The sequence below is a fragment of the Electrona antarctica genome (assembly GCF_951216825.1).
Source record: "Electrona antarctica genome assembly, chromosome: 10".
In the NCBI taxonomy this organism is placed as follows: Eukaryota; Metazoa; Chordata; class Actinopteri; order Myctophiformes; family Myctophidae; genus Electrona; species Electrona antarctica.
The window spans coordinates 17,629,038-17,656,050 of NC_136791.1; the positions used below are offsets into that span (position 1 = coordinate 17,629,038).

The window sequence follows — 27,013 nt, forward strand, 5'->3', positions numbered from 1 at the left end:
ATGGGATGAGGGGGGTTGCACTCGAGGCCCTGTAGGACTGTTGCTCCAACTGGGAGAGAGAGACGGGCTCCGTGGAGGCAGACAGACAGACAGACAGACAGACAGACGGACAGAGACAGACAAGCCAAGGGGGAGGGGGGATTGTGGACAGAAGAGAGAAAACACAGGGATTGGAGGCTGAGAGCAAAGACAAGTGAAGAGAAAATAGATTCTCGGGAGCAGAGAAAGAGAGGCTTTGATGTGTGAAATTAGCGCGTGTTTTATATCCTGGAACTGGAGGAACGAATTAGTTTAGATGGGGAATAGAGAGGAGCTTTGAGAAGTTTGACTTTCATCTTCTTCCAGTAACTCCTCTGCTGTAAAAAAAAAAAAGAAAGGGCTTTTTATTGTACTTTATATTTGTATTGAGCGCACACAGATCGTTCCTTTAGTTTTTTCTATGGATTTTCCCTCTCTGATTCAGGAGCAACCACCAACAGCTTATTCATCATAACTTTTCCTCTGCTGTGTTTACGGCGTACTTAAAGACAGTCACTACTAGCAGCCTGTTCGTTCTTACTCCACGACCCCGTCGTCGCATCGGTCCGTATAGCTCCAGCGTCCGACCGCCGCGTCCCATTGGCCCTCGCCAGGCGACAGTGGGGCAGATCCATGTGGGTTTTTTTCCCGGCGCCGGGCGGTGGATCGGCGGCTGTACCTGACCGCTGAGGGGGAGGGGCTGGGTGTGAGGAGGAGGCGGAGCCTGGCTGACATGGCCAGTTATCTGCTGTGCTGGGGGGGCGGGGCTCTGGACGACAAGTACCTCTATGCCCCGCCCTACCCTGCCGTGTACAGGTGAGTTGAGTCCTGTTGACTGGCTGACCGGTTTCACTCTATGGCTGTCTGTCTGGTTGGATTTGATTTGATTTATTTCTGGGGTTTTCAACCCTTTTAATTTCAAGGCCAATTATGTATTCAGCATTTGAGCCGCGGACCACCATTTGATTTAGCCTCTCAGACCCAAGACTTAGAATATTTTGTTGTCGTCGGATAGGATTTTGTCCACAATTCCATGCTGTATTGACTATTGATATAATAGCAGGCAAACATTGATCAAAATAACAATTATTCTACTACATTCTCTAATTGTTTAGTTGTTCTATCATAGCTAACTAAAAATCACTGTAATAATAACATTCAACAACAAAGACAGTCATGAAATCAGTGTGCAAAAGACTAATCTATAGATAAATAGAACGTTAAATTAAAACATTTAAAACGCCCCTTTCCAGCCATACCAGCAACGTCCAGTGTAGACCAATCAGGTTGGGGTGGCTGGTTGGTTAGAGTTGGAGTTCAAGGTTGTGCCTTATTGTTACATCTTGTGTACAGGCACATAAGAGTAACACTTGTTTTTGTCTGGCTTCCTTCAGACAATGCAGCAGCATAGGTAATAATACTAAAACCGTAAAAGAGAAGAAATGTCTAGTCTCGACTACATGTAAACAACTTAGTGTCTTCTATATTGGTTAGATGGCTTTCATTTGGCTCTGTGTGTTTTAATTTCAACGATGCCTATAAGTGTGTGCAAATGAAACCAATGAAAACCATCCATCTACACTCTCAGAGTTACAGACCTCTAAGGGTCCATTTCGAACCCTCTTGAGGAATTCAGTTTGGACCATTTTAAGCTCTTCATTATACTTTGTTATATGACAATAGCCGGTATAGAAGTTCCCGACGTGTCGCAACCACAAACACTTTGTGTTTGTGAGCTTGTAAATCTGCTATTTTTTGCAACTTCTTGCTTACGAAATAGGGTTGAAAGTTGTTAATCTTTTTCTCATTTGCGTCTCACTCTGTCTGTATCTAGTTTCCATCTGTCTGTGTACAGTATTTTGAGCAGTGGTGGTACTTAAGTACTGTACTTGAGTGCAATTTTGAAGTATTTGTACTTTGTTTGAGTATGTCCAATTTCCAATACTTTTACTTCTACTCCATACAACTCAGAGGCAAATATATTGTACTTTTACTCCACAATTATTTGAAAACTTTAGTTAAAGTTACTTTGTAGATTTTGATTATTATTACATTACGGCCATATACAGTATACTTGGCCATACTCGGCCATTTGAAAATAGCCAATCTTCAAGCTCACAATGCAACACACTACACACAGTACTTTAGTACTTTTACTCAAGTACATTTTGAATTCCAGAGTTTTACTTGATCATTTATTACTTTTACCCTGAGTTATAGAGCTGCGTGCACGTGCGTGTGTGCGTGCATTATATACCCTGAATTATAGAGCTGCGTGCGTGCGTGTGTGAGTTATAGAGCTGCGTGCACGTGCGTGTGTGCGTGTGTGAGTTATAGAGCTGCGTGCACGTGCGTGTGTGAGTTATAGTCCCTGAGTTATAGAGCTGTGTGCGTGCGTGCGTGCGTGCGTGCGTGCGTGCGTGCGTGCGTGCGTGCGTGCGTGCGTGCGTGCGTGCGTGCGTGCGTGCGTGCGTGCGTGCGTGCGTGCGTGCGTGCGTGCGTGTTCCTGTTGTATTTGTTTTGTTTTCTCCCATCCATGTGTCCAGATTCCTTTCGTCTGTGGCTGCCATATGTTTCCCATACAGTACATGTGTTCATATGTCCTTTATGACTGGCTGGCTGGCTTCTCATTTTAGCTCTTTCTTATATTTCCTGTCGCTTATTGTATGTCAGATTTTCTTTTCTTCTTTGTTCGTGTTTCCTCAAGTCTTTCTTTCTGTTTGTCTGTGTTTCCTTCAGGCTGTTTATCTTCCCTGTCTCTCCATATGTCTCTTATGTCTGTCAGTCTCTCTCTTGCTCTCTCTCTCTCTCTCTGCGCCCAGTGTATATTTGAGTAGGTAAATAGAAGGAGCAGTGTGTTGATCCCTGCGGAGAATAATAATGTTTGATGTCCTGATGCAACTTGGTGAAACACCTTTATTTTATTTTGTCCTCATTCAACCTTTATTTGTTTTCTCGTGTTACATTGAGGGCCGAACCCTAATTTTTAATCCCGCCGAGATTACAACAGTAATCTGATGTGTGTCAGTGTCCTATTGAGGTCAACATTGAATCACTTCTTAAACCCTATATACTTAATGGAGTCCCTCAGGGGTCTATACTAGACTCCCTTCATTAAAACAAAAATACAAACTCACAATTGAGCTTGCTGATCTCTTATTTTTGACAAATGTTCACTCCACAATAGGGCGTCTGGGTCACAAAAAAAAGAAAGAACTAAAAGCAATCTATTTGAGTTGGGCGTTGACCTCTACTTCGTTTGAATGTGTTGCACACTGGAAACACGTCCGGCTTTGGCGGCCATCTTAGATGCTAAATAATTAACGTCAATGTTAGCGAGCTAAAATGAAGCCATCCTTTCTCTAGAAAGCGCCAATGTTCCAATCGGGATCACCGGATAATCAGCAAAGACCGCCGAACATTGCACGTTTTATCTAAAATGTAGATATCTCCGTAGATTTAGAGTTATTCAGCTTTTTAGTCCGGCTGTATACAAGAAGTGAACGGCACTGCGGATGCGCAAAACCGGCCTAGGAAAGCTGAAGAAAATAAATAAATCAGCGATCCGGTTTGACGTAACGTTCCGCCAATTGCGGTTGCCGGTTGGATTCTAATTAGCAGAACATTCCGTCACGAGCAGTTAATTTGTTAAGTGACCCCACTGCTCCAGCCAGGGCGGTAGATCAGGCCTCGCTCATATATTTTTCTGAAGTCAAAGTATCAATGTGGAAATATATACTCTTTGAGTCTCTGACTCTGTTACAAGTAAAAGTCCGGTATTCAGAGTAAAAGTACGAAAGTATTGGCATCAAAATAATACTTAAAGTATGACATGTAAGTAATCGTTATGCAGAATGTCCCACTTTACAAGTTTTCTAATGTACACATACATGTATATTGTATACAGTACTGCTGGTGATCACCCTTACAGGCTGGGATTGAGCTTTTATATTAACCCATTTAGGCCCGACGTTGAATAAAATAAAATAAAAGTCTTCTGAAAGAATATATATTCAAAGATAGCAGACCTACAAGCTCGTAGCGCGCCACCGAGTGGCGCGCTATGAGCTTGTAGATCTGCTATTTTTCAATAGCTAAAGTATTACATAATGCTTAAAACACCAAAAGGGGTTCCCGCCCAGAATGGGTTAACAGAAATTCTAATATTACAAGTGAAGTGTTACTGTCTGTTTGAGTGTTCCAAGTACTTTTAAATGCCTCTTGTGTTTTCTACGGCAGAGGCTAGAGCAGATCGAAACATATTAATTATGGCCAATTTTGTTCTATATGGACACTATAAGGCACACGGCCTGCGAGAGAGAGAGAGAGAGAGGGCGGGGCGGTGGGGGGGGGGGGGGGGGGGGGAGACCTCTGTCTTGTACGCAGTCTACTACTATGTGATTACTGACAGGAAATACATGACTATCCTGGAAATTAAGTGAAAGGCCCCCTGCTGTTATTTTTCAATCCTGCTACCAGGACCTCTAGTACTGCTGGTTTTATATCCTACCAGGACCTCTAGTACTGCTGGTTTTATCTCCTACCAGGACCTCTAGTACTGCTGGTTTTATCTCCTACCAGGACCTCTAGTACTGCTGGTTTTATATCCTACCAGGACCTCTAGTACTGCTGGTTTTATATCCTACCAGGACCTCTAGTACTGCTGGTTTTATATCCTACCAGGACCTCTAGTACTGCTGGTTTTATCTCCTACCAGGACCTCTAGTACTGCTGGTTTTATCTCCTATACCAGGACCTCTAGTACTGCTGGTTTTATCTCCTACCAGGACCTCTAGTACTGCTGGTTTTATCTCCTATACCAGGACCTCTAGTACTGCTGGTTTTATCTCCTATACCAGGACCTCTAGTACTGCTGGTTTTATCTCCTATACCAGGACCTCTAGTACTGCTGGTTTTATCTCCTATACCAGGACCTCTAGTACTGCTGGTTTTATCTCCTATACCAGGACCTCTAGTACTGCTGGTTTTATCTCCTATACCAGGACCTCTAGTACTGCTGGTTTTATCTCCTACCAGGACCTCTAGTACTGCTGGTTTTATCTCCTATACCAGGACCTCTAGTACTGCTGGTTTTATCTCCTATACCAGGACCTCTAGTACTGCTGGTTTTATCTCCTATACCAGGACCTCTAGTACTGCTGGTTTTATATCCTACCAGGACCTCTAGTACTGCTGGTTTTATCTCCTATACCAGGACCTCTAGTACTGCTGGTTTTATATCCTACCAGGACCTCTAGTACTGCTGGTTTTATCTCCTATACCAGGACCTCTAGTACTGCTGGTTTTATCTCCTACCAGGACCTCTAGTACTGCTGGTTTTATATCCTACCATTACCTCTAGTACTGCTGGTTTTATATCCTACCAGGACCTCTAGTACTGCTGGTTTTATATCCTACCAGGACCTCTAGTACTGCTGGTTTTATATCCTACCAGGACCTCTAGTACTGCTGGTTTTATATCCTACCAGGACATCTAGTACTGCTGGTTTTATATCCTACCAGGACCTCTAGTACTGCTGGTTTTATATCCTACCAGGACCTCTAGTACTGCTGGTTTTATCTCCTATACCAGGACCTTTAGTACTGCTGGTTTTATCTCCTACCAGGACCTCTAGTACTGCTGGTTTTATATCCTACCAGGACCTCTAGTACTGCTGGTTTTATCTCCTACCAGGACCTCTACTACTGCTGGTTTTATCTCCTACCAGGACCTTTAGTACTGCTGGTTTTATCTCCTATACCAGGACCTCTAGTACTGCTGGTTTTATCTCCTACCAGGACCTCTAGTACTGCTGGTTTTATCTCCTACCAGGACCTCTAGTACTGCTGGTTTTATCTCCTACCAGGACCTCTAGTACTGCTGGTTTTATATCCTACCAGGACCTCTAGTACTGCTGGTTTTATATCCTACCAGGACCTCTAGTACTGCTGGTTTTATATCCTACCAGGACCTCTAGTACTGCTGGTTTTATCTCCTATACCAGGACCTCTAGTACTGCTGGTTTTATCTCCTACCAGGACCTCTAGTACTGCTGGTTTTCTCACAGCTGTGATGACATAGTTTTCACCTGTGTTTGACCCCATGCGGTCATGCGGTCAGCACCCTGCAGCGTGTGCTGTCGTGTCCGTGCTTTCCCAGGCTATCTCAGTGCATTGACTGCTATTGTGCTTTTACTCCACTGCAATTATGTGAAAACGTTAGTTCAGGGGTGGGCAACTGGCGGCCCGGGGGCCACATGCGGCCCCCACCTTCACTTAATGCGGCCCTCAGGTTAATGTCAGAATACTGATATAATATTGGTTTCAGCTGTTTACAATTCTACAACATGCAAACATGACCCGCTTTAATTACTTCAGTCTAGTATAGTAATATATGGCCCTAGGGAGTGAGTGTGGAAATATAGTGGCCCTCTCCATCGTCAAAGTTGCCCACCCCTGCGTTAGTTACTAGTTATTTTACTTTGTAGATTTTGATTATTATAAAGGAAATAAACATGCATTACCCACTTCAGCCCCGTACATTGTGGCCATTTGAAAATTGCCCATCTACTGTACAAGCTCACAGTCCGTTGTGACTTGAAATGGGACATGAGTACTTTCTTACTTTTGGTACTTAAAGTACCCTATTGGCCTGAATATAAGAATACGTTTTTTTCCAATGGAAATATCCTAAACAAATGGGGTCGTATTATAATCGGGGACTGTAGACTATTTGACATTCAATGCTCTTTTTCCACAAATGAGTCTTGAAAAATGGGGGTCGTCTTATATTCAGAGTCGTCTTATATTCGGGACAATACGGTACATTTTGATGCCAATACTTTTGTACTTTTACTCAAGTGAATTTTGAATTCCGGACTTGTACTTGTACTACATTGCAGTATCACTTCTTCCATCACTGGCCGTGATGCATGGTTAATGGGGCTGGTTGCTCCACACTCCCAAATTAATACGCAGCAACCCAAAGCTAGCTGTCATATCTCTGACTCAGCATGGGGAGAGAGTTCTGCTGCTGTTTGCTTGCTAAACTCCCACGCACGCACGCACGCACGCACGCACGCACGCACGCACGCACGCACGCACGCACGCACGCACGCACGCACGCACTCGTGTGTGTGTGTGTGTGTGTGTGTGTGTGTGTGTGCATGTGCATGCGCACACTATTACTATTTTGTGGAAGTCTCTGCAGTGGGAGGAGCAGGAAGTTGAGCTGGGTTTTTTACAGTTTCATATTCTCTACATCTATTATAGATCAAGGACCTGTTTAATAATTAACCGCTGAGTTACAGAGCTGTGTGTGTGTGTGTGTGTGTGTGCGTGTGTGTGTGTGTGTGTGTGTGTGTGTGTGTGTGTGTGTGTGTGTGTGTGTGCGTGCGTGCGCGATACTATTCTTTTTATAATGCTGTCAAATCCTCAGTGTAAACAAATGGACCCGTAAGGGTCATTGACTGATCACTGCATATAAGACACAAAGCAACAACAACTAGTCGAACAACACCAAAACAATTCACAGAAGCAAAAGCTCCAACGCTGCAGCATAATTTAGAGATACCACATAGTTACTGAAAAGAACAACCTGTGGAATACTACCAAGCCAGTCTCCTATCTCTCAACGGTCAACAGACATCGACGAGACATGGGGTGGCAGTGGCTCAGGGATATACAGTGGACGGTAGAACAGCCAATTGGCAACCGCCCTGTGGGCTCCCCCAGAGTTAGTGTCGAAGTGTCCTTGAGCAAGACGCTGAACCCCTAATTGCTCTTGATGAGCAGGTTGGTTCCTCTCATATTTTCCTCCACCATCAGTGTATGAATGTGTGTGTGTGTGTGTGTGTGTGTGTGTGTGTGTGTGTGTGTGTGTGTGTGTGTGTGTGTGTGTGTGTGTGTGTGTGTGTGTGTGTGTGTGTGTGTGTGTGTGTGTGTGTGTGTGTGTGTGTGTGTGTGTGTGTGAATGGGTGAATGTAATGCACAATCTCTGAAAAGCGCTTTGGATAAAAGCGCTATATAAATTTAGGGTGGCTGTGGCTCAGGAGGTAGAGCAGGTCGTCCAATGATCCCTGGGTCGGCGGTTCGAATCCCAGCTCCTCCCGTCCACATGTCGAAGTGTCCTTGGGCAAGACACTGAACCCTACATTGCCTCCAATGAGTCGGTCAGTGTAAGCTTGCCACCATTGGTGTGTGAATGTGGGAAGTGAGGACGCTGGCGTCGACTGTTCGCCGCTTCACCTCCCAATGTATGAATGAATGAACCATTGTAAAGCGCTTTGAGCACTTGGAAAAGCGCTATAAAAATGCAATTCATTATTATTATTAAATGCACAATTTACATTTTGCTAAATATGGCAAGCTAGCTTTGAAAGCCTCTTATCTTGCATGGAAGCTTTCTAAGAAATATATATGCAACAATTAGTTTTGTTATATATTTTTTACCCCTGCTTTCCACCCAGTTTAGTCATTATGACAAAGAATTCCTCCCCACACATTTAGTATTATTTCTATTTATCACTGCTGTTGTATCCTACTTTCTCACCTGCCAGTGAGGAGCCGCCACCTGGAGGACATAGAGCCTTCATCCTATTCCTCCCACACGGGGCAACCCACAACCTGTGCGTTGGTGGGCAGGCACTTTACGCACTTCAGACACAATTTCATACAATATGGTGTCCTGCTTTGTCATCTGCTTTCCACTAGTCCCTCCCTAACATTTTAATCTAGTTTTTTATTTGTTGATGAAATTGTCGTCATATTTAGTCTTAGTTTTAATCATCATATCTTAGTTTTTATTTTGCTTTCGTCAGTGGAAAAAGGTAGTCGACAAACATTTTTCATCATAGTTTCAGTCGATGAACTCAACACTGATTTAGTCATAGTGAAACTGGTGTTTTATGGCACAAGATGGCTGCCGTGTTGATCCAGAGCGGCAGGGAGACTTGGAGGAGTTGTTGTGGGTTCTCTGGGTCGAGTTCCATTCATCTGTTGACTCTGTTGAATGTAGGGTTTCCACCCAGCCAAGAACCATGACACACCCTGGAAAATATACACACTTCTTCTAACACACACACACACACACACATGCACGCACGCACGCACGCACGCACGCACGCACGCACGCACGCACGCACGCACGCACTCTCTCTCTCTCTCTCTCTCTCTCTCTCTCTCTCTCTCTCTCTCTCTCTCTCTCTCTCTCTCTCTCTCTCTCTCTCTCTCTCTCTCTCTCTCTCTCTCTCTTATTTGTCCCTGTTTTTCTTGCTCCATCTTCTATTCTCTCCGCTTTTCTTTCTCTATTTCTCTCTCCCTCTCTTTTTGTCCCTCGTCATTCTATACCCCCCTCCGCTATGATGCTCATACACCCATTGTCTTAAGAATAAACAAACCCCTCCTCCACCACCCGCTCTCATCTCTCTGTCCCCTCCCCCTTCTCTCTCTCTCTCTCTCCTCCCCTCCCCCCTCTCCGCTCCGTTCTTTTGTAACGCTCCATCCTGCTAGGCAGGGGTGATGAGTGGGGCCGGTGGGACATACCAAGTGCCGCTCTGAGATGGGGGGGAGGTGGGCTTGAGACGTGTATGTGTGTGCGTGTGTGTGTGTGTGTTGTTACCGTGGAGGTGACAACAGAGGCACACGAGGCGAGTCGGAGGAGTTGCATCGCAATTTAAAACAGACAATGTGCGGCCGGGAAGGATGAGGCTAAACTGGTAGGCGTTTTATTTTTATTTTTTGTTTTACCATGAAATAAACACAGGTTATTTTTTGACATGAGAGTTGAGAGAGGGAGGAGGGGAGGATAAGTTATTCTACATTTTGCAGGGCAACTATAATAATAGCTCCATCATCACAGATTAGTAGCCTGTGTATCTTGTTTCTATGAAACTGCAGCTGGGGGAGGCAGGCTGCAAGTTTTTTTTTGGGGGGGGGGGGGTCCAAGCACAAAGCAGACACTTTGGCAGGTCGCACCAAGGCGTGTGCTCCCTTTCCCTGGTCAAAAAAACCCAACCCCCTTGTTGTTGGCGAGACATGAGATAAAGTGAAAGTGTTGCTTGCTGAGGGTGATTTATGGGAACGTTGCCAGTCAGTCACTGTTGTTTTAGGTCTCTCTTTAGGATCTGTCCTCTTCAGAGGTTTCCTGCACCGGTCGCTCGCTCCTCTTGGTCACCCCCCCCCCTTCTCCTCCCTCCCGTGGTTGTAAAAGAGCGGTTATTTCTGTCCTGAATGAATGGATGGATGGATGAATGAATGAGCGGTGCTGTGCTGCTGCCTTGGGTCACTGCATGTGCCAGAGCAAGGACATGGAGAGCAGTGTTGCCATGTCTGCTCACTCTAAGTCACTTTGTGTGCCGCTAGTAAAATATTGGTTAATTGTTGTTTTTAAGAAATAGGAGAAACGGGTTAGAATGCAATTTAGATAGCATGTTATTTTAGACAGATGCCAGGTTAATTTGTTGACCTGGCATCCTATGGTGCAGGGGTGTCCAAGCTTTTTTTCCCAAATGGGGCCAAATGAGAAAATATTAAAACACCCAAATTAGGGCCAAAGTTACTACCTATCATAATGTAGGCTGCTTTCGGACCATACTACAGTACAAATGCATTGAATTTCACCAATTCTATTTAATCAATATCAAATATCAACGGTCTTTTGTCAGGTGCATGTGCTCAGTGCTGTGAACTCAGCCTTTGTTTAGCCTCATTTAACATTACCAAATGTAATCATATGTGTAATGTCTTTCTGTCTGTATAGCTACCAAGTGGTTAACATTGATGATACAGTAGTAGTCAGAATTGGTCCGCGGGCCAGACTTTGAACACCACAGTGCTAAACTGTAGAGTTTCAATGTACAAACTGTATTGATATTATACTGATGATAGTTTCTTGGTTTACTTATGATCCTAGATTACTATTTCTATGCATTTGATGTATTACCTCGTGCTTACCCTGCTTACTGTAAATCGCTCTGGATTAAGAGCTTCTGCTAAATGCCTGAAGTGCAGATTACTTGGGCTTGTTGTTTAGACCAGCGGTTAGTTTGTCAAACATTTTCAAATATATATTGCTTTATAATGAATATAGCCGATCTACAAGCTAACAACGCAGCATGATGCAATGCGTTGTGAGCTTATAGATCAGCTATTCTCATTGTGTGTGTGTGTGTGTGTGTGTTGGTACCTTGCATGGTTTCCGCCGCCATCAGTGTATGAATGTGTGTGTGAATGGGTGAATGTAATGCACAATCTATGTAAAGCGCCTTGGATAAACGCGCTATATAAATGCACCATTTACCATTTGATCATGCCACCTACAGTAGTTGCTTATTTTGGGGCTTGTTTTTGTAGACCAGGTTGCTTGTTTCTCTCAGAATCTGGCAACACTGATAGAGGTTCCCATCTCTCTCACTTAAAGGGCCATGACAACCATAATACTGAGTCATAATCCTTAGTGTCCATTAAACGTAGAGTCATTTATATGTTTGGGTTAAAACAAAATATGTTTTCTTTTAAAAGGTTAAAGATCTATATTCTGAGTAAGTAATCATTGATATGGAGTGTGTTTTTACACTGTTCATTTTGTTGACTAAGACTAAAAGACTAAGATTAAAAGACTAGACTAACGACTAAATAATTTCAGATGACTAAAATAGGTCTAAAACTAAATGGTGTTTTATTCAAAAGACTAATACTATAAGACTAAATCAGAATTTGCTGTCAAACTTAACACTGCATGGTTTGCTAAATAATGACAAGCTTTTTGATAAACAAAATAAAATGTTCAGGTGGTTTGCAAAATGTCAACCGTTTACCAGCTTCCATCGTTCCAGTGTTCCAGTTTAAAATGTGTCTGCTCATCTCTTTGTGCCATTACTTCCAGTTTCACTAGTTTATCCTGTTTGACTGTTTACAAATGGGCCGAAAGAACAGGATCGTTTTTTTACAGCATACACACGTGCCATATTTGTGTGCCAGGCTTAAGCGTTAAAAGGAAGTCTACCCAGAAATAGATGTATGTAAAATAACTGTTTTATTGTTTGATTTTCAGTTCATTAGATACTTAGTTGGGGTGTTGAGCTCAGAGAAACATGAATAAAAACCCAAATCCCAGATGATTTTACTAAAAGCGTGTAAAGCCGATTAAAGCCCTTGAATGGATACGTTCCAGTATCCCTCTGTTGTTAGGCTGCCTTTTAATCTTTATTTTACAAAATATATAATATTATATTATATATAGGCCTGGCCTATATCTAAAATACCCTCGCTGTCGGACAGAAACCTCCTATCTCCTAAAACAGGGGTTCTCAACGTTTTTGGCCGGGGACCCCCGGAAATGCTTTGGCAATGTCCCCTCCCGACCCCCAATATAAATTGACTGCTACAATAACCTTAAACCATTTTGGGCGGGAACCCCTTTTGGTGTTTTAAGCATTGTTATAATTTAGCTATTGAAAAATAGCAGATCTACAAGCTCATAGCGCGCCACCAAGTGGCGCGCTACGAGCTTGTAGGTCTGCTATTTTTGAAAAATCGTGAAAATATTTTTTTTTTGAAAATAATAATTTGGGGACCCCCTAAAATAATTTGGCGACCCCCCGAGGGGTCGCGACCCATGGGTTGAGAACCCCTGTCCTAAAACACATCCGTAGTGGTTGTTGGTCTAAGACTCTCCAAAGTCAGGATGCAATCCGACCAAGTAATATGGCATTGGCTGGGGATATTTTGTTATCTATATTTGTTTTTCTATTTCACACTTGTAGTTGGCTGTGGATAAGTGTGTCTGCTAAATGTCTAAATGCCACAGCAGCATTTTTCTGTGTGCATGCACCTTCTTGAGAGAGTGATAACTATGGCCTCTTGTTTCATTGATGATACACTGTGTGTGTGTGTGTGTGTGTGTGTGTGTGTGTGGGGGGGGGGGGGGGGGGGGGGGGGGGGGCGACGACCGCTTTCCTTGTCCTCACAAGAAAAAATGCTAGTGTGTGTGTGTGTGTGTGTGTGTGTGTGTGTGTGTGTGTGTGTGTGTGTGTGTGTGTGTGTGTGTGTGTGTGTGTGTGTGTGTGTGTGTGTGTGTGTGTGTGTGTGTGTGTGATCATGCCACCTACAGTAGTTGCTTATTTCGGGGCTTGTTTTTGTAGACCAGGTTGCTTGTTTCTCTCAGAATCTGGCAACACTGATAGAGGTTCCCATCTCTCTCACTTAAAGGGCCATGACAACCATAATACTGAGTCATAATCCTTAGTGTCCATTAAACGTAGTCATTTATATTTTTGGGTTAAAACAAAATATGTTTTCTTTTAAAAGGTTAAAGATCTATATTCTGAGTAAGTAATCATTGATATGGAGTGTGTTTTTACACTGTTCATTTTGTTGACTAAGACTAAAAGATTAAAAGACTAGACTAACGAATAAACAATTTCAGATGACTAAAATAGGTCTAAAACTAAATGGTGTTTTATTCTAAAGACTAATACTATAAGACTAAATCAGAATTTGCTGTCAAACTTAACTGCATGGTTTGCTAAATAATGACAAGCTTTTTGATAAACAAAATAAAATGTTCAGGTGGTTTTCAAAATGTCAACCGTTTCCCAGCTTCCATGGTTCCAGTGTTCCAGTTTAAAATGTGTCTGCTCATCTCTTTGTGCCATTACTTCCAGTTTCACTAGTTTATCCTGTTTGACTGTTTACAAATGGGCCCAAAGAACAGGATCGTTTTTTTACAGCATACACACGTGCCATATTTGTGTGCCAGACTTAAGCGTTAAAATGAAGTCTACCCAGAAATAGATGTATGTAAAATAACTGTTTTATTGTTTGATTTTCAGTTCATTAGATACTTAGTTGGGGTGTTGAGCTCAGAGAAACATGAATAAAAACTCAAATCCCAGATTATTTACTAAAAGCGTGTAAAGCCGATTAAAGCCCTTGAATGGATACACGTTCCAGTATCCCTCTGTTGTTAGGCTGCCTTTTCATCTTTATTTTACAAAATATATAATATTATATTATATATAGGCCTGGCCTATATCTAATATAATATTATATATAGGCCTGGCCTATATCTAATATTATATTATATATAGGCCTGGCCTATATATAATATAATATTAGATATAGGCCTGGCCTATATATAATATTATATTATATATAGGCCTCTAAAATACCCTCGCTGTCGGACAGAAACCTCCTATCTCCTAAAACACATCCGTAGTGGTTGTTGGTCTAAGACTCTCCAAAGTCAGGATGCAATCCGACCAAGTAATATGGCATTGGCTGGGGATATTTTGTTATCTATATTTGTTTTTCTATTTCACACTTGTAGTTGGCTGTGGATAAGTGTGTCTGCTAAATGTCTAAATGCCACAGCAGCATTTTTCTGTGTGCATGCACCTTCTTGAGAGAGTGATAACTATGGCCTCTTGTTTCATTGATGATACACTGTGTGTGTGTGTGTGTGTGTGTGTGTGTGTGGGGGGGGGGGGGGGGGGGGGGGGGGGGGGGGGGGGGCGACGACCGCTTTCCTTGTCCTCACAAGAAAAAATGCTAGTTTTTCCATCAAGGCTTAAAATTAAGTAAAGATTCAGGCTGGAGTTAGGTTTAGACATTACGTTAGCTTTAGGAGTTAGAGTTATGCTTAATTATACTTGGTTTTGCGCTGGTGTCGTGCACCACCAAATAGCAGATCTACAAGCTCACACTGCAACAAGTTGAAAGTTGAAAAATGGTCTTCATAAATTTGCAGTCCTAAAAGTGTGTGTGTGTGTGTGTGTGTGTGTGTGTGTGTGTGTGTGTGTGTGTGTGTGTGTGTGTGTGTGTGTGTGTGTGTGTGTGTGTGTGTGTGTGTGTGTGTGTGTGTGTGTGTGTGTGTGTGTGTGTGTGTGTGTGTGTGTGTGTGCGTGCGTGATAGTCATGATGATAACTACTTTTTATATATGTGATGTATGCCATGCTTTTGTTATTTGTTTTTGTTATTGCTTAATGTAAGTCGATCTGGATTAAGAGCGTCTGCTAAATGCCTAAATTGTATGACAAAATTGAGAGGGATTATAATTAGATTCATTCCACATGCCGTTTTAATAGAAGCAACATTTCAGAAGGTAGACTGTTTCATCAGGGTTTAACTCATCTCACTGTGCGAGTGTGTGTGTGTGTGCGTGTGTGCGTGCGTGCGTGCGTGCGTGCGTGCGCGCAGTCGTGTGAGAGTGAGCGAGTGTGGGAGTCTGACTAATGCTGACACAATGTGTGTTTCATTGACAATACTACTCCTGCATGGGCTGTGAGTGACATAGCCTCTCTGGTTGTGTTAAAGTGCCACCCAGTGTCTGGATGTAAAAACTACCTGCTTTTACATTACATCTTATGGGAGAAGATGTAATCATCACAATAATGATAATAAATAAATCTCATGGTATTTTTTTCTATAGGAACGTTGGCTCCATTGATCCTAGCCAGAGCAATCGGTGCATTGATCATTTGATTGATTGATTGATCATTTGATTGATTGATTCAAATTACCATGCTCTGCTGTGGTCTTTCTGAAAATATATGTGGCCCACGACCCATATGAGCGCTTAACAAGTGGTCATGTGGATGGCCCATTTTAAGAAGAAAGCGAGAGCAAGCACTCAGTTGAATAGTTCCATGTAGTGATGTAACGGGAGCACGGAAACATTGTCATCTAGATTAAAGTTGAAGAAGGCCACCCGGCCGAAACGTCCATCTGTCTGTTGTTATACCTGCTGGTATTTATTCCTTCATGTGGATGGCCCACCCATATGAGCTCTTAACAAGTGGTCATGTGGATGGCCCACCCATATGAGCTCTTAACAAGTGGTCATGTGGATGGCCCACCCATATGAGCTCTTAACAAGTGGTCATGTGAATGGCCCACCCATATGAGCTCTGAACAAGTGGTCATGTGGATGTGCTGCGGACACTTTGGAGTTTTTCAAGCGGCCCTGATCCAGTGGTTGAGAGACACGCTGCATTAGATGTCTATGCAAAGTCCTGCATGGCTCAAAGCCAAGGTCACCTGTTGGTCGAGCTGGTTGTTTGCGGGGAGAACATGTTATGCATAAACATAACATGCAAATGATTCCTGTGATGGTCGGCTCCCCGGGACAAAACAACAAACGTCCTTTGATGTTTTGCCTGTCTGTTCTTATAGTTTCTGTTCCATTTGTGTAGCACAGTCAGTGGTTCTCAAACTTTTAAAGTTCCCCGTAACTCTTAAGAGTGTACAAACGGAACCAAATGGACCCGTAGAACCATGAGGGTGCGTGGACCACACTTTGAGACCCATGGTGTAGCAGAGGCTTTCCAGTAAAGCCAACATGCACAATAGCAGCGACTCTGTTTGACCAGAATGGAACAGAGGTAAATTTTTTGAGGGGCGCTAGCCCCTCCTATATCCAACTTTGTCCTACACAAACATCTCAGATACATGTGAGACACATGTACGGTATCTCACAACCATCTGAGATACATGTGAGACACATGTACGGTATCTCACAACCATCTGAGATACATGTGAGACACATGTACGGTATCTCACAACCATCTGAGATACATGTACGGTATCTCACAACCATCTGAGATACATGTACTGTATCTCACAACCATCTGAGATACATGTACGGTATCTCACAACCATCTGAGATACATGTACGGTATCTCACAACCATCTGAGATACATGTGAGACACATGTACGGTATCTCACAACCATCTGAGATACATGTACTGTATCTCACAACCATCTGAGATACATGTACGGTATCTCACAACCATCTGAGATACATGTACGGTATCTCACAACCATCTGAGATACATGTACTGTATCTCACAACCATCTGAGATACATGTACAGTATCTCACAACCATCTGAGATACATGTACGGTATCTCACAACCATCTGAGATACATGTACGGTATCTCACAACCATCTGAGATACATGTACTGTATCTCACAACCATCTGAGACACATGTACTGTATCTCACAACCATCTGAGATACATGTGAGACACATGTATCTCACAACCATCTGAGATACATGTGAGACACATGTATCTCACAACCATCTGAGATACATGTGAGACACATCATACACATGTATCTCACAACCATCTGAGTTTTGAACATTAATACTGTAACTACAAAATATAAACAAAACATAAACAAGGAAGTGAATGTAGTGTCACGCATCTCCATGGTAACAGTGCTTTTTTTAAAGATCTACTTCTTTGTTTCACTTTGACGTCACTTTTGTCATTGAACAAAGCATGCATTTGCCTTTATAATAATTTAGGAGAAAAGGGAAGTGGGACGGTAAAAGTCTCTGGTCTGAAGAGAAGAGGGAAGCTGAGCAGAACCCCCCACCCCAAACTACATGCACGCACGCACGCACGCACGCACACACACACACACTTCTCTTCTTCACAAGCAGAGTCATACGAGTCCACTCCCTGTTGTATGATTGTCTTTATTTAGACAAGACTGTCGAGAGCGTTTTGGAGAGGGAGAGAGAGAGACTGCGTAGGAGAGAAAACGATGATGGGATTTGATCGGAGGCCAGTGTGTAAGAGTGTGTGTGTGATGTCTGGGGGTGGATGGGGATTGTGTGTGGGCGGAGGTTTTAAGAGGCCGGTCATCATCAGGAACTTTTTCACTTCTTGTGATGTGGTTGTTTTGGGGTAGTTGTGAGAGACTGCAGCTCTTCAGGTCAGTAGTGTGGCAGATAAGAGCAGACCCACGCTGCAATGGAGGAAGACACGGCACTGGACAGGTGCGTTGGAACTACATGCCGTGGATACAGTATGTACTGGTTTAGGCACTGATAACTGAAAGTAGTTAGCATGGTACTACTAGCGTATCGTCTCTGTCGGGCGGAAAACCTCGCGTCCAAAGCGCTTACTTCCAAATTCAAAAGTAGCAAAAGTAGTTTTGATGCTTTTGTGTGACGCTGTTAGTGGGATCAAGTAGGGCGTTACTTCACGATAAAAAAAACACAACAAGTTAAAATATGCAGACGGGAGGTTTCTGCCCGAGATGTACTGGCTTAGTACTGGTTAGGCACTTAGTACTGGTTTAGGTAGGTACTGGTTAAGTACTGGTTACAGTAGGTACTGCACTGTATGGGGTTAGGGTGGGTAATGCAGCGCCCATGGGAGCGGTTGGGGTTAAGTAAGTGTGTTGCTAAGGGAAGTAGCCAGAGACTGGGCGGATCTGGGTGTGTAGAAATTGAATGAAAGTAGCTGACCACCATTGAACAAGACAGATAACTTCCCCTGTGACCAACAACCGCAAAGCTGTGTGTGTGGGTGTGTGTGTGTGTGTGTGTGTGTGTGTGTGTGTGTGTGTGTGTGTGTGTGTGTGTGTGTGTGTGTGTGTGTGTGTGTGTGTGTGTGTGTGTGTGTGTGTGTGTGTGTGTGTGTGTGTGTGTGTGTGTGTGTGTGTGTGTGTGTGTGTGTGTGTGCGTGCCTGTATGTGTGTGCGTGCGTTATCCTGGCCAACGTAATTGGGATTCCCTCATCCCGATAATATTCAAAATATGGTTAGAACTAAGTGCACTAAAACATGACTGGATCTTACATTCTGCTAAGAGGAAACTGTTTTTATTGCATCATAGGAATCATCTTCGTTTGTGAACAAAAACAAAATCATAGAAAGATTCAGACTCTTCAACAATTAGCTGGTAATCATATTTGAGAGTTGATACTTTCATTCATTAATCCATTATTAGTTGTGCAAGCAGAGCACGCAAGTACTGCAATCGGCTGTGTCGTGTATGTCGGTGTTGTCCACCGGCCAAAAAATTAGGTAATTCTGACGTATAATGCTAATGCTTCCCCTGATTGATTGATTTAATTATTTATTAACAGTTTTGGAGAATTACAGTACATTTCCAGCACAACTCAATACAAACTGTGGACGACACCATAAAGCATTTCACTTACAATTGCGTCCACCCTTTTCAATTCATCAGAACATTTAGAGACATACCAATATACACTACTATATAATCAAAAATCAGGGAAATCATCATAAAAAGAGGTAAACTAGGGAAAAACATAAACAGTGAGGGGAAAAGGGGTGGGGGGGCATTCAGATTTTACGGGGGGCAGTTTCAAATTGCAGCCGTCCGTAGGTGCCCTGCATAAGTAAGCATGGGGGCTAAAGTTCAGCAAAAATAACTGATCTACAAGCTTAAGTAAATTCAGCAAAGATATTTGGTGTAGAGGAAAAAGAAAATAAGCCTAGGCAGTATAAGTACAGCCCTGCAAGACTTTTGGGCCAACCAAGTATATATGGTTTAAGTGGTCAAACCCTACTTTGTTATAAATCAATGGCAAAAAAGCGCCAGTCTAAGATGTGTTGAGAGCTTATACAGTATGTAGATGTTTTTTTTTTTGGCCAAATGTTCACCTATTTTTGTCCAGTGAAACTAGTACTTTGAAGCCGTTTTAGTAAAAGAAAACACTGTGTCACTTTCTGTCATCAAAGAGTCCTACTAGACTCATGGCCTAGACGGTGACACATGCCAAACCTCTGGTCCCTTTTTCATGATGGATTGATGTGTTCAGTTTGTCTGGCTGTAGTTGTGCGTTTGTACCCATAGAGGACTGATGTATTGAAGTGTGTTCACAGTGTCTGACTGTAGTTGTGCGTTTGTACCCATAGAGGACTGATGTATTGAAGTGTGTTCACAGTGTCTGACTGTAGTTGTGCGTTTGTACCCATAGAGGACTGATGTATTGAAGTGTGTTCACAGCGTCTGACTGTAGTTGTGCGTTTGTACCCATAGAAGACTGATGTATTGAAGTGTGTTCACAGTGTCTGACTGTAGTTGTGCGTTTGTACCCATAGAGGACTGATGTATTGAAGTGTGTTCACAGTGTCTGACTGTAGTTGTGCGTTTGTACCCATAGAGGACTGATGTATTGAAGTGTGTTCACAGTGTCTGACTGTAGTTGTGCGTTTGTACCCATAGAGGACTGATGTATTGAAGTGTGTTCACAGTGTCTGACTGTAGTTTTGTCCATAGAGGTGGACCCACTGGAAGGAATGGTGGTACCTTTTTTGGCCCAGGGCACCCATAGAGTATTAAAAGGATAGAGACTGAAGCGGAGCGGCAGCCCTACCCCCGCTATTCATGTCAGTGGAAGTTGCTCAGTGGCGTTTTGAAGCACCCGGAAGAACTGTCTACTTCCACGTTTTGGACACCAAATTTGGTGTCCAAAATGCGGAAGTGCAAACGGGCGCTCAATGTTAAAGCCCAGATGCACGGGGTTTCTTCGTCATAACTCCACGGGTCCGCCTGCAGTCCCCGCTCTTACCACTAGGGCCAAGCGCCTCAACGTTGGAGAGCCTCTGTGGGGGCTTGAGGGCACCCCTGTAAAATAGCTTTTCCCATCCACGGCACCCCCTGAGTTGTATCACCTTACATCTATGCCATATTACAGTACATGAATATGTAAATGATATTTCCCCTTAAGATACAGGGCTCTATTTTCGTCCATGCTAAACCCCTGATCCCTAAACTTCTTTGCCATTTGTTTTACTATTTTGAAAAACATTTTTGAATAGTTAAAATACAAGCTATTCAAAAATGTTTTTCAAAATAGTAAAAAAAGGCAAAGAGGTTTAGGTATAAGGGGTTTAGCATGGACAAAAAGAGAGCCCACAGTATGTCGGGAATTAACTTTATACTTGAAGTGGGCTCTAAGGGTTAACGCCTATTCTGCATCCCTATTCTGGGGAGAACATTCACCCAAAACAACATGCGGCGTTGCGAGCTTGTAGATTGTTGTTTTTGGTGAAGAGATTTGGTGTGGATTGAAAAATAATGCACCAAGTACAGTGCAGCTAAGTCTGGATGGCTTAAGTGGGTGGACTGATATTGATGACTTCCAGATATTATCAAAGGGAATCTGTGAGCTATATGCAGCTAATTGAGGTCACTTACAGTATGAGGGATATTCACCATTGTCCCCCATAGTGGAAATTCTCCACCTTAAAATTATCTTCCTAAGTTCCTCCTATAGTGTTTATAGGTTTCTGTTAGACTGATGATGTTCTTGGTTTACTTATACTAGATGACTATTTCTATGCATTTGATGTATTGCCTTGTGTTGTTCTTGCTTCCAGTAAGTGGCTCTAGATTATGAGCGTCTGCAAATGTCAGAAAATCTGTGTGCAAGTGTGCATGTGCGGTTAGCTCTTGTCTGACCCATCTCTCCATATTTCTGTGTGTCCAGGGAGAAGCCAGTCCACCGGCCCCCTGAGCTGGAGTGGCCCCAGGCTGATGTGGCTGAGAGACTGGCCCTGGGCGGAGGAGGTAGGATGATACTAATAACCATACACTTCATTTGATCTGCATCACTGGGGGTACATCAGTTTGGGTACCAGAGGGGGTACATCAGTTTGGTTACCAGAGGGGGTACCAGAGGGGGTACATCAGTTTGGGTACCAGAGGGGGTACCAGGGGGGGTATCAGGGGGGGTACCAGAGGGGGTACATCAGTTTGGGTACCAGGGGGGGTACCAGAGGGGGTACATCAGTTTGGGTACCAGAGGGGGTACCAGAGGGGGTACATCAGTTTGGGTACCAGAGGGGGTACCAGGGGGGGTACCAGAGGGGGTACATCAGTTTGGGTACCAGAGGGGGTACCAGATGGGGTACATCAGTTTGGGTACCAGAGGGGGTACATCAGTTTGGGTACCAGGCGGGGTACCAGAGGGGGTACATCAGTTTGGGTACCAGAGGGGGTACCAGGGGGGGTACCAGAGGGGGTACATCAGTTTGGGTACCAGAGGGGGTACCAGGGGGGGTACCAGAGGGGGTACATCAGTTTGGGTACCAGAGGGGGTACCAGGGGGGTACCAGAGGGGGTACATCAGTTTGGGTACCAGAGGGGGTACATCAGTTTGGGTACCAGGGGGGGTACCAGAGGGGGTACATCAGTTTGGGTACCAGAGGGGGTACCAGGGGGGGTACCAGAGGGGGTACATCAGTTTGGGTACCAGAGGGGGTACCAGGGGGGGGGGTACCAGAGGGGGTACTAGGGGGTCCACAGGTAATTTGTTAACCCATTTTGACCCGAGACCAGATTCTAAAAATGTCTTCTACATCCTGACAGTTTTCTGAAAAAGCTATGTTTCTATGTCAGTCGTTCTTCGATTTTTCAAAAATAGCAGACCTACAAGCTGGTAGCGCGCCACTCGGTGGCGCGCTATGAGCTTGTAGATCTGCTATTTTTCAATAGCTAAAGCACAACATAATGCTAACACCAAAAGGGGTTCCCACCCAAAATGGGTTAATATAGCGTCACAATCGGTTTTACCACTTAATCCATTTATACATAGGCTATTAAAGAAATGGCAGATCTACAAGCTCACAGCATGTCACTTTGTGCCGCACTGCAACCTTGTACATCTGCTTTTTCGGATTTCATTATTGAAAATGATGGGACAATTTTTAACAAATTTGAGAATCTTCTTTTCCGGGGGTCCCCATGGCACAAAACATTTTCAGACGGGCGAGTTTGTGGCAAAATCCATTTAGATTTGGGGGTCCTTGACATGAAATGGTTTGAGATCCACTGCACGGTTCTGAAGAGCTTTTAGTTTGAACATGAGGAGAAGACTTTAACGCTGCTTCGACACACTGCTGCTGCTGCTGCTGCTGCTGCTGCTGCTGCTGGCTCTCATTTGGAGTGGAATTTCTGTGGACTGTCACCACACCCTCTGAGATCACATTTTCTGTTCCCCAGATATTCTAATGGGAAGCTGAAAAACACACACAAGGTTTATGATGACCTTCCACAGCGTGAAAGTGGAACTACACTCGCAACATTTCCCTTTTTATTCCGTTTTATGTGCTCTTGTCAAGTTTTTTCAGTCGTTGCTGGTGCTTGTTCTCTAAGAGCTGTTCATAGTTGCACGCCTGCGCTGCGCACTGAAAATAGCCGATCTACAAGCTCACAATGCGTCAGATCGGCTATTTTCGGCGCACAACCAAGTATAAATCATGCACTATTGTGACATGATTCCTGTATTATGCTGGGAGTGGTCTTTAAGATACTTAGAGGACCAGTGTCAAACTACTTCTCTAGAGTGAGTCAACCTTGTTGAGTCGTTACCCCCAAAATCCGGCTAATAAATGGGTAAAAATGCATTGTGCTACGCTGCCACCAAAAATGTGGAATGACCTACCAAAAAGACATAAAGGAGCCCAACTCCCTACCCAAATTCAAAACGAACCTAAAATAATTCCTTTTCGTCAAAATACAACTGAACTAGAATTACACTACGGGGGGAGGAGGAAGGGGGGGGCATATGCATATCATTTTGGGGGTCCTTGACATGAAAAGAGTTTGATCACCACTGACATAGAAGCAACTTTTAGGATTGACATTTGTAGAATCTGCCTCATGTCTTAATGGGCTACATGCTGTGCAAACCCTGACCTGGCCTCTCCTCTCCTCTCCCCATAGGGGGCAGCAGTGACCCCCAGGCCAATGGGAACAGCAAGGCTGACCTACAGGCCGCCCGGCGTCTGGCCAAGCGTCTCTATCACCTGGAGGGTTTCAAGAAGTCTGACGTAGCCAGACACCTGGGCAAGAAGTGAGTTGTGTGTGTGTGTGTGTGTGTGTGTGTGTGTGTGTGTGTGTGTGTGTGTGTGTGTGTGTGTGTGTGTGTGTGTGTGTGTGTGTGTGTGTGTGTGTGTGTGTGTGTGTGTGTGTGTGTGTGTGTGTGTGTGTGTGTGTGTGTGTGTGTGTGTGTGTGTGTGTGCGCGTTTGGCTGCGGACACCCATCTGTTCTTTCACACTGTTTCACAAACACAGATTAGGGCAGATTAGAACAAAAACATTTATTTTGCTACAACACGGTGACGGAGCCTTGGTAGTTGTTGACCCCGCTCCAGATACGTTTCCCCTGCCGATTAAAGAAAAATGCAGTCAGTTGAGTCTTTAAACAATCTGCTAAAACTTGCTTGTTTTGTAAAGCATTTTGTCTTTCTTTGGCAGTTTTTAACATCTATTATTTTATCTTATCTTATTTGACTTTCTGTTTTTTTTATGAAATTATTTCATATTAAGGCACCTTGCAACATGTACCTCAGCTTAATTTCCTATGTATTGATACATTTATTTATTGATTGATTGATTGATTGATTTATCTGTGTGTTCCAGCAATGAGTTCAGTCAGATGGTAGCAGAGGAGTACCTGAGTCACTTTAACTTCACTGGACTCAACCTAGACCAGGCTCTCAGGTAACACACACACACACACACACACACACACACACACACACACACACACACACACACACACACACACACACACACACACATTCTCAATTCAAATTTCTGTAGGATTTATTTGTTTTGTGACTGGGATCATATCATCTTATCTTTGGTTTATTTTGAGCATACGCTAAGGACAGCCTCAGCTAATCAGATGCATACATGAGTCTGTTTGATTTAGGTGTACCAAAGAGTAACATTCGACACTAGTCAATGATACCGTAAGTCTTTTTGCAAACTGGTGCACGCAAGACTTGATTTATACTTTGTTGTGCATGATGTCATACGTCTAAAATAGCCGATCTACAAGCTCACTAAGTGTCGCTTTGTGACGTGTTGTGAGCTTGTAGATCGTCTATTTTAGAAGCCGCAACACCAGTGCTACAGCGTTAAACCGTAGCTGTGTTTACTGTGTGGGCCAATCGTTAAGGGTTTTTCCGCTCGGCCCTAAACTTTGGCTTGACAGAAATCCGTTTCCAGAAAGTTTCGTTGACAGTTCTGATATTCAATCTGTTTGAAATGTCGTAAAACTGTTGAACCTACTGGACCGAGAAACAGCTGCGTTGGCCGTCTGATGCATAGCTGACTCACTGAGTTTGCTTCAAGTACTGTTCGTCTTACTCGTGACATTTTTAGGGAGCTGTGAGAGAAGGAGCGCTTTTTTGATATCAGTGTGTCCAGAGAGCGCTTCTTACTTCTTCTTCTTACTCGGCTCACAGAGCGTTTTATTGATGCCCCGCGACGTCAGCCGTTACTGTGCCTGAACCGTTATTTCGGTCCGCTGTTATTAGCACAACAGCCTAGCTGAAATAACGGTAAGCATGAACTTCATCTTGTGGTCGTGGTAATGATTCATTTTAACCAAGCTAAATAATCAGATGTATTGTCACATCACAGTTAAACAGTGGGTGAAATTAGTTTTTGGGCATACTATGTGCCATTCCAACTCTTTGCGCTTTCCTGGACTTTTCCTGAAGGTTTTCTGAAAACGCATGTTTTCCCTGCAGGTTTTATTCACCGATTAGCTTTCCTAATTCTACTGCTTTGCTGCTGAAAAGCAGTGTCCAGCAGAGGAACTCTATCTATTCAGGGAATCTGAATAGAATTAACATAATATTATCATCTTGGCAAAATGCCCTGCCCCCCTTTCTCACTGACGATGTTCTGTTTCTGACAAACAATGCACTGACAATCAACTGAACTGCTAATGGCAGGACATGTGGACTTCTCAAACGGCACATCTGTAGCTCCCATTGTGTCTTTTTTTCCAAGAAAAAAAAAGGAAAGGGAAGAAGGGGGTTCAAGGGCAAGGAGATCAAAGCAGGACAAAATATAGTTTGAGCAAAGCTTTTACCACAAACAAGTACAAGTAAAGGTCTCCCCTGTATGAGATATTGACAAGCCTTTGCCTCAAAACGGTACAACTAAACTTATAGTTGTATGTGTATTTATTTTTATTTATTTTTTGCTTTTACCACATCTGCCTTTTCATGCGCTCACAATGTGTCACATCGTGAAGCATTGTGGGCTTGTAGAAACTTTTGAAAACTACTGAGAATTCTGTAATGACATTCCCAAAAATAGGAACACCATATTGAACATGGTTAAAAGTTGGTACACATTGACTGCATAATTGCCTATGCTGATGTTGCCCACCCCCAAAACAGTCAAATAATGCCCTGTAGTATTTTTTGTTTACTTGAAGATGAAGGTTGTTTTTTTTTTCTTTCACCCGCAGGGCTTTTCTGAAGGAGTTTGCTCTGATGGGAGAGACTCAGGAGAGAGAGAGAGTGTTGGCTCACTTCTCCAAGAGATACCTCCAGTCTAACCCCACCACCATACATAACGAAGGTATAGACGTGCGTGTGTGTGTGTGTGTCTGTGTCTGTGTCTGTGTCTGTGTCTGTGTGTGTGCGTGTGCGTGTGCGTGTGCGTGCGCGCGTGCGTGTGTTTTTGGGTGGGAGGTTGGTGTGTGAAACTGATGTAGTAACAATATATACCACTGTGAGGCACTCTTCCCTTATAACTAAATGTTTTCTTCTCTCCTATCACCTCCTGTCCGTCCTACAGACAGTGTACATACTCTGACCTGTGCCCTGATGCTTCTCAACACAGACCTGCATGGACATGTGAGTCACACACACACACACACACACACACACACACACACACACACACACACACACACACACACACACACACACGAACAGTGGTTCTCAACCTTTTCAGACCGTGACCCCCAGAAAAGAATCATATTTGAACTGGGGATCACCCACCCTGACAAGCACTTTCTTCTATTATTTGATAATCTGGCCAATGTTTTCATAAAAGGTCTTAAAAGTCCTTCAATTGTCACTTCACTGTTTACTGTCATCTCGGGACCCCCCACCCCCACACCCCCCCAAAAAACAAAAAACAAAAAAACAAACAAATCATTTGGGGACCTCTCCTGTGTGTCCTGAGTCCTCTTGACTCACAGTTTGAGAACCACTGGATTTAGGGGCCAGGCTCTGGGCCATTTCTTTTTTTTTATTAATGTGTCGGGCGTCTCATTGACCCAGAGCTAATAACCGTCATCAACCACGGCACTGCAGCCTTCACCTTCACCAGTGAATTGATCGACCTCTCTCCTTCGCTCAATGAGCCCATGTGTTATCGGACAGGCTGTTATGTAACGTTAGTT

At 43.6% G+C, this 27,013-nt stretch overlaps 1 protein-coding gene across 2 annotated transcripts in view; it reads left to right on the plus strand.

Annotated features, from left to right (window-relative positions):
• Positions 1-27,013, plus strand: part of psda (pleckstrin and Sec7 domain containing a) — an 81,165-nt gene that overhangs the window by 19,540 nt on the left and 34,612 nt on the right. For both annotated transcript variants that reach the window (XM_079512655.1, XM_079512656.1), the window contains exons 4-8: positions 21,281-21,360; positions 23,518-23,647; positions 24,217-24,297; positions 26,069-26,181; positions 26,401-26,459. In XM_079512655.1, coding sequence (XP_079368781.1) covers positions 21,281-21,360; positions 23,518-23,647; positions 24,217-24,297; positions 26,069-26,181; positions 26,401-26,459 — 463 coding nt within the window. The remainder of the gene's footprint in view (positions 1-21,280; positions 21,361-23,517; positions 23,648-24,216; positions 24,298-26,068; positions 26,182-26,400; positions 26,460-27,013) is intronic.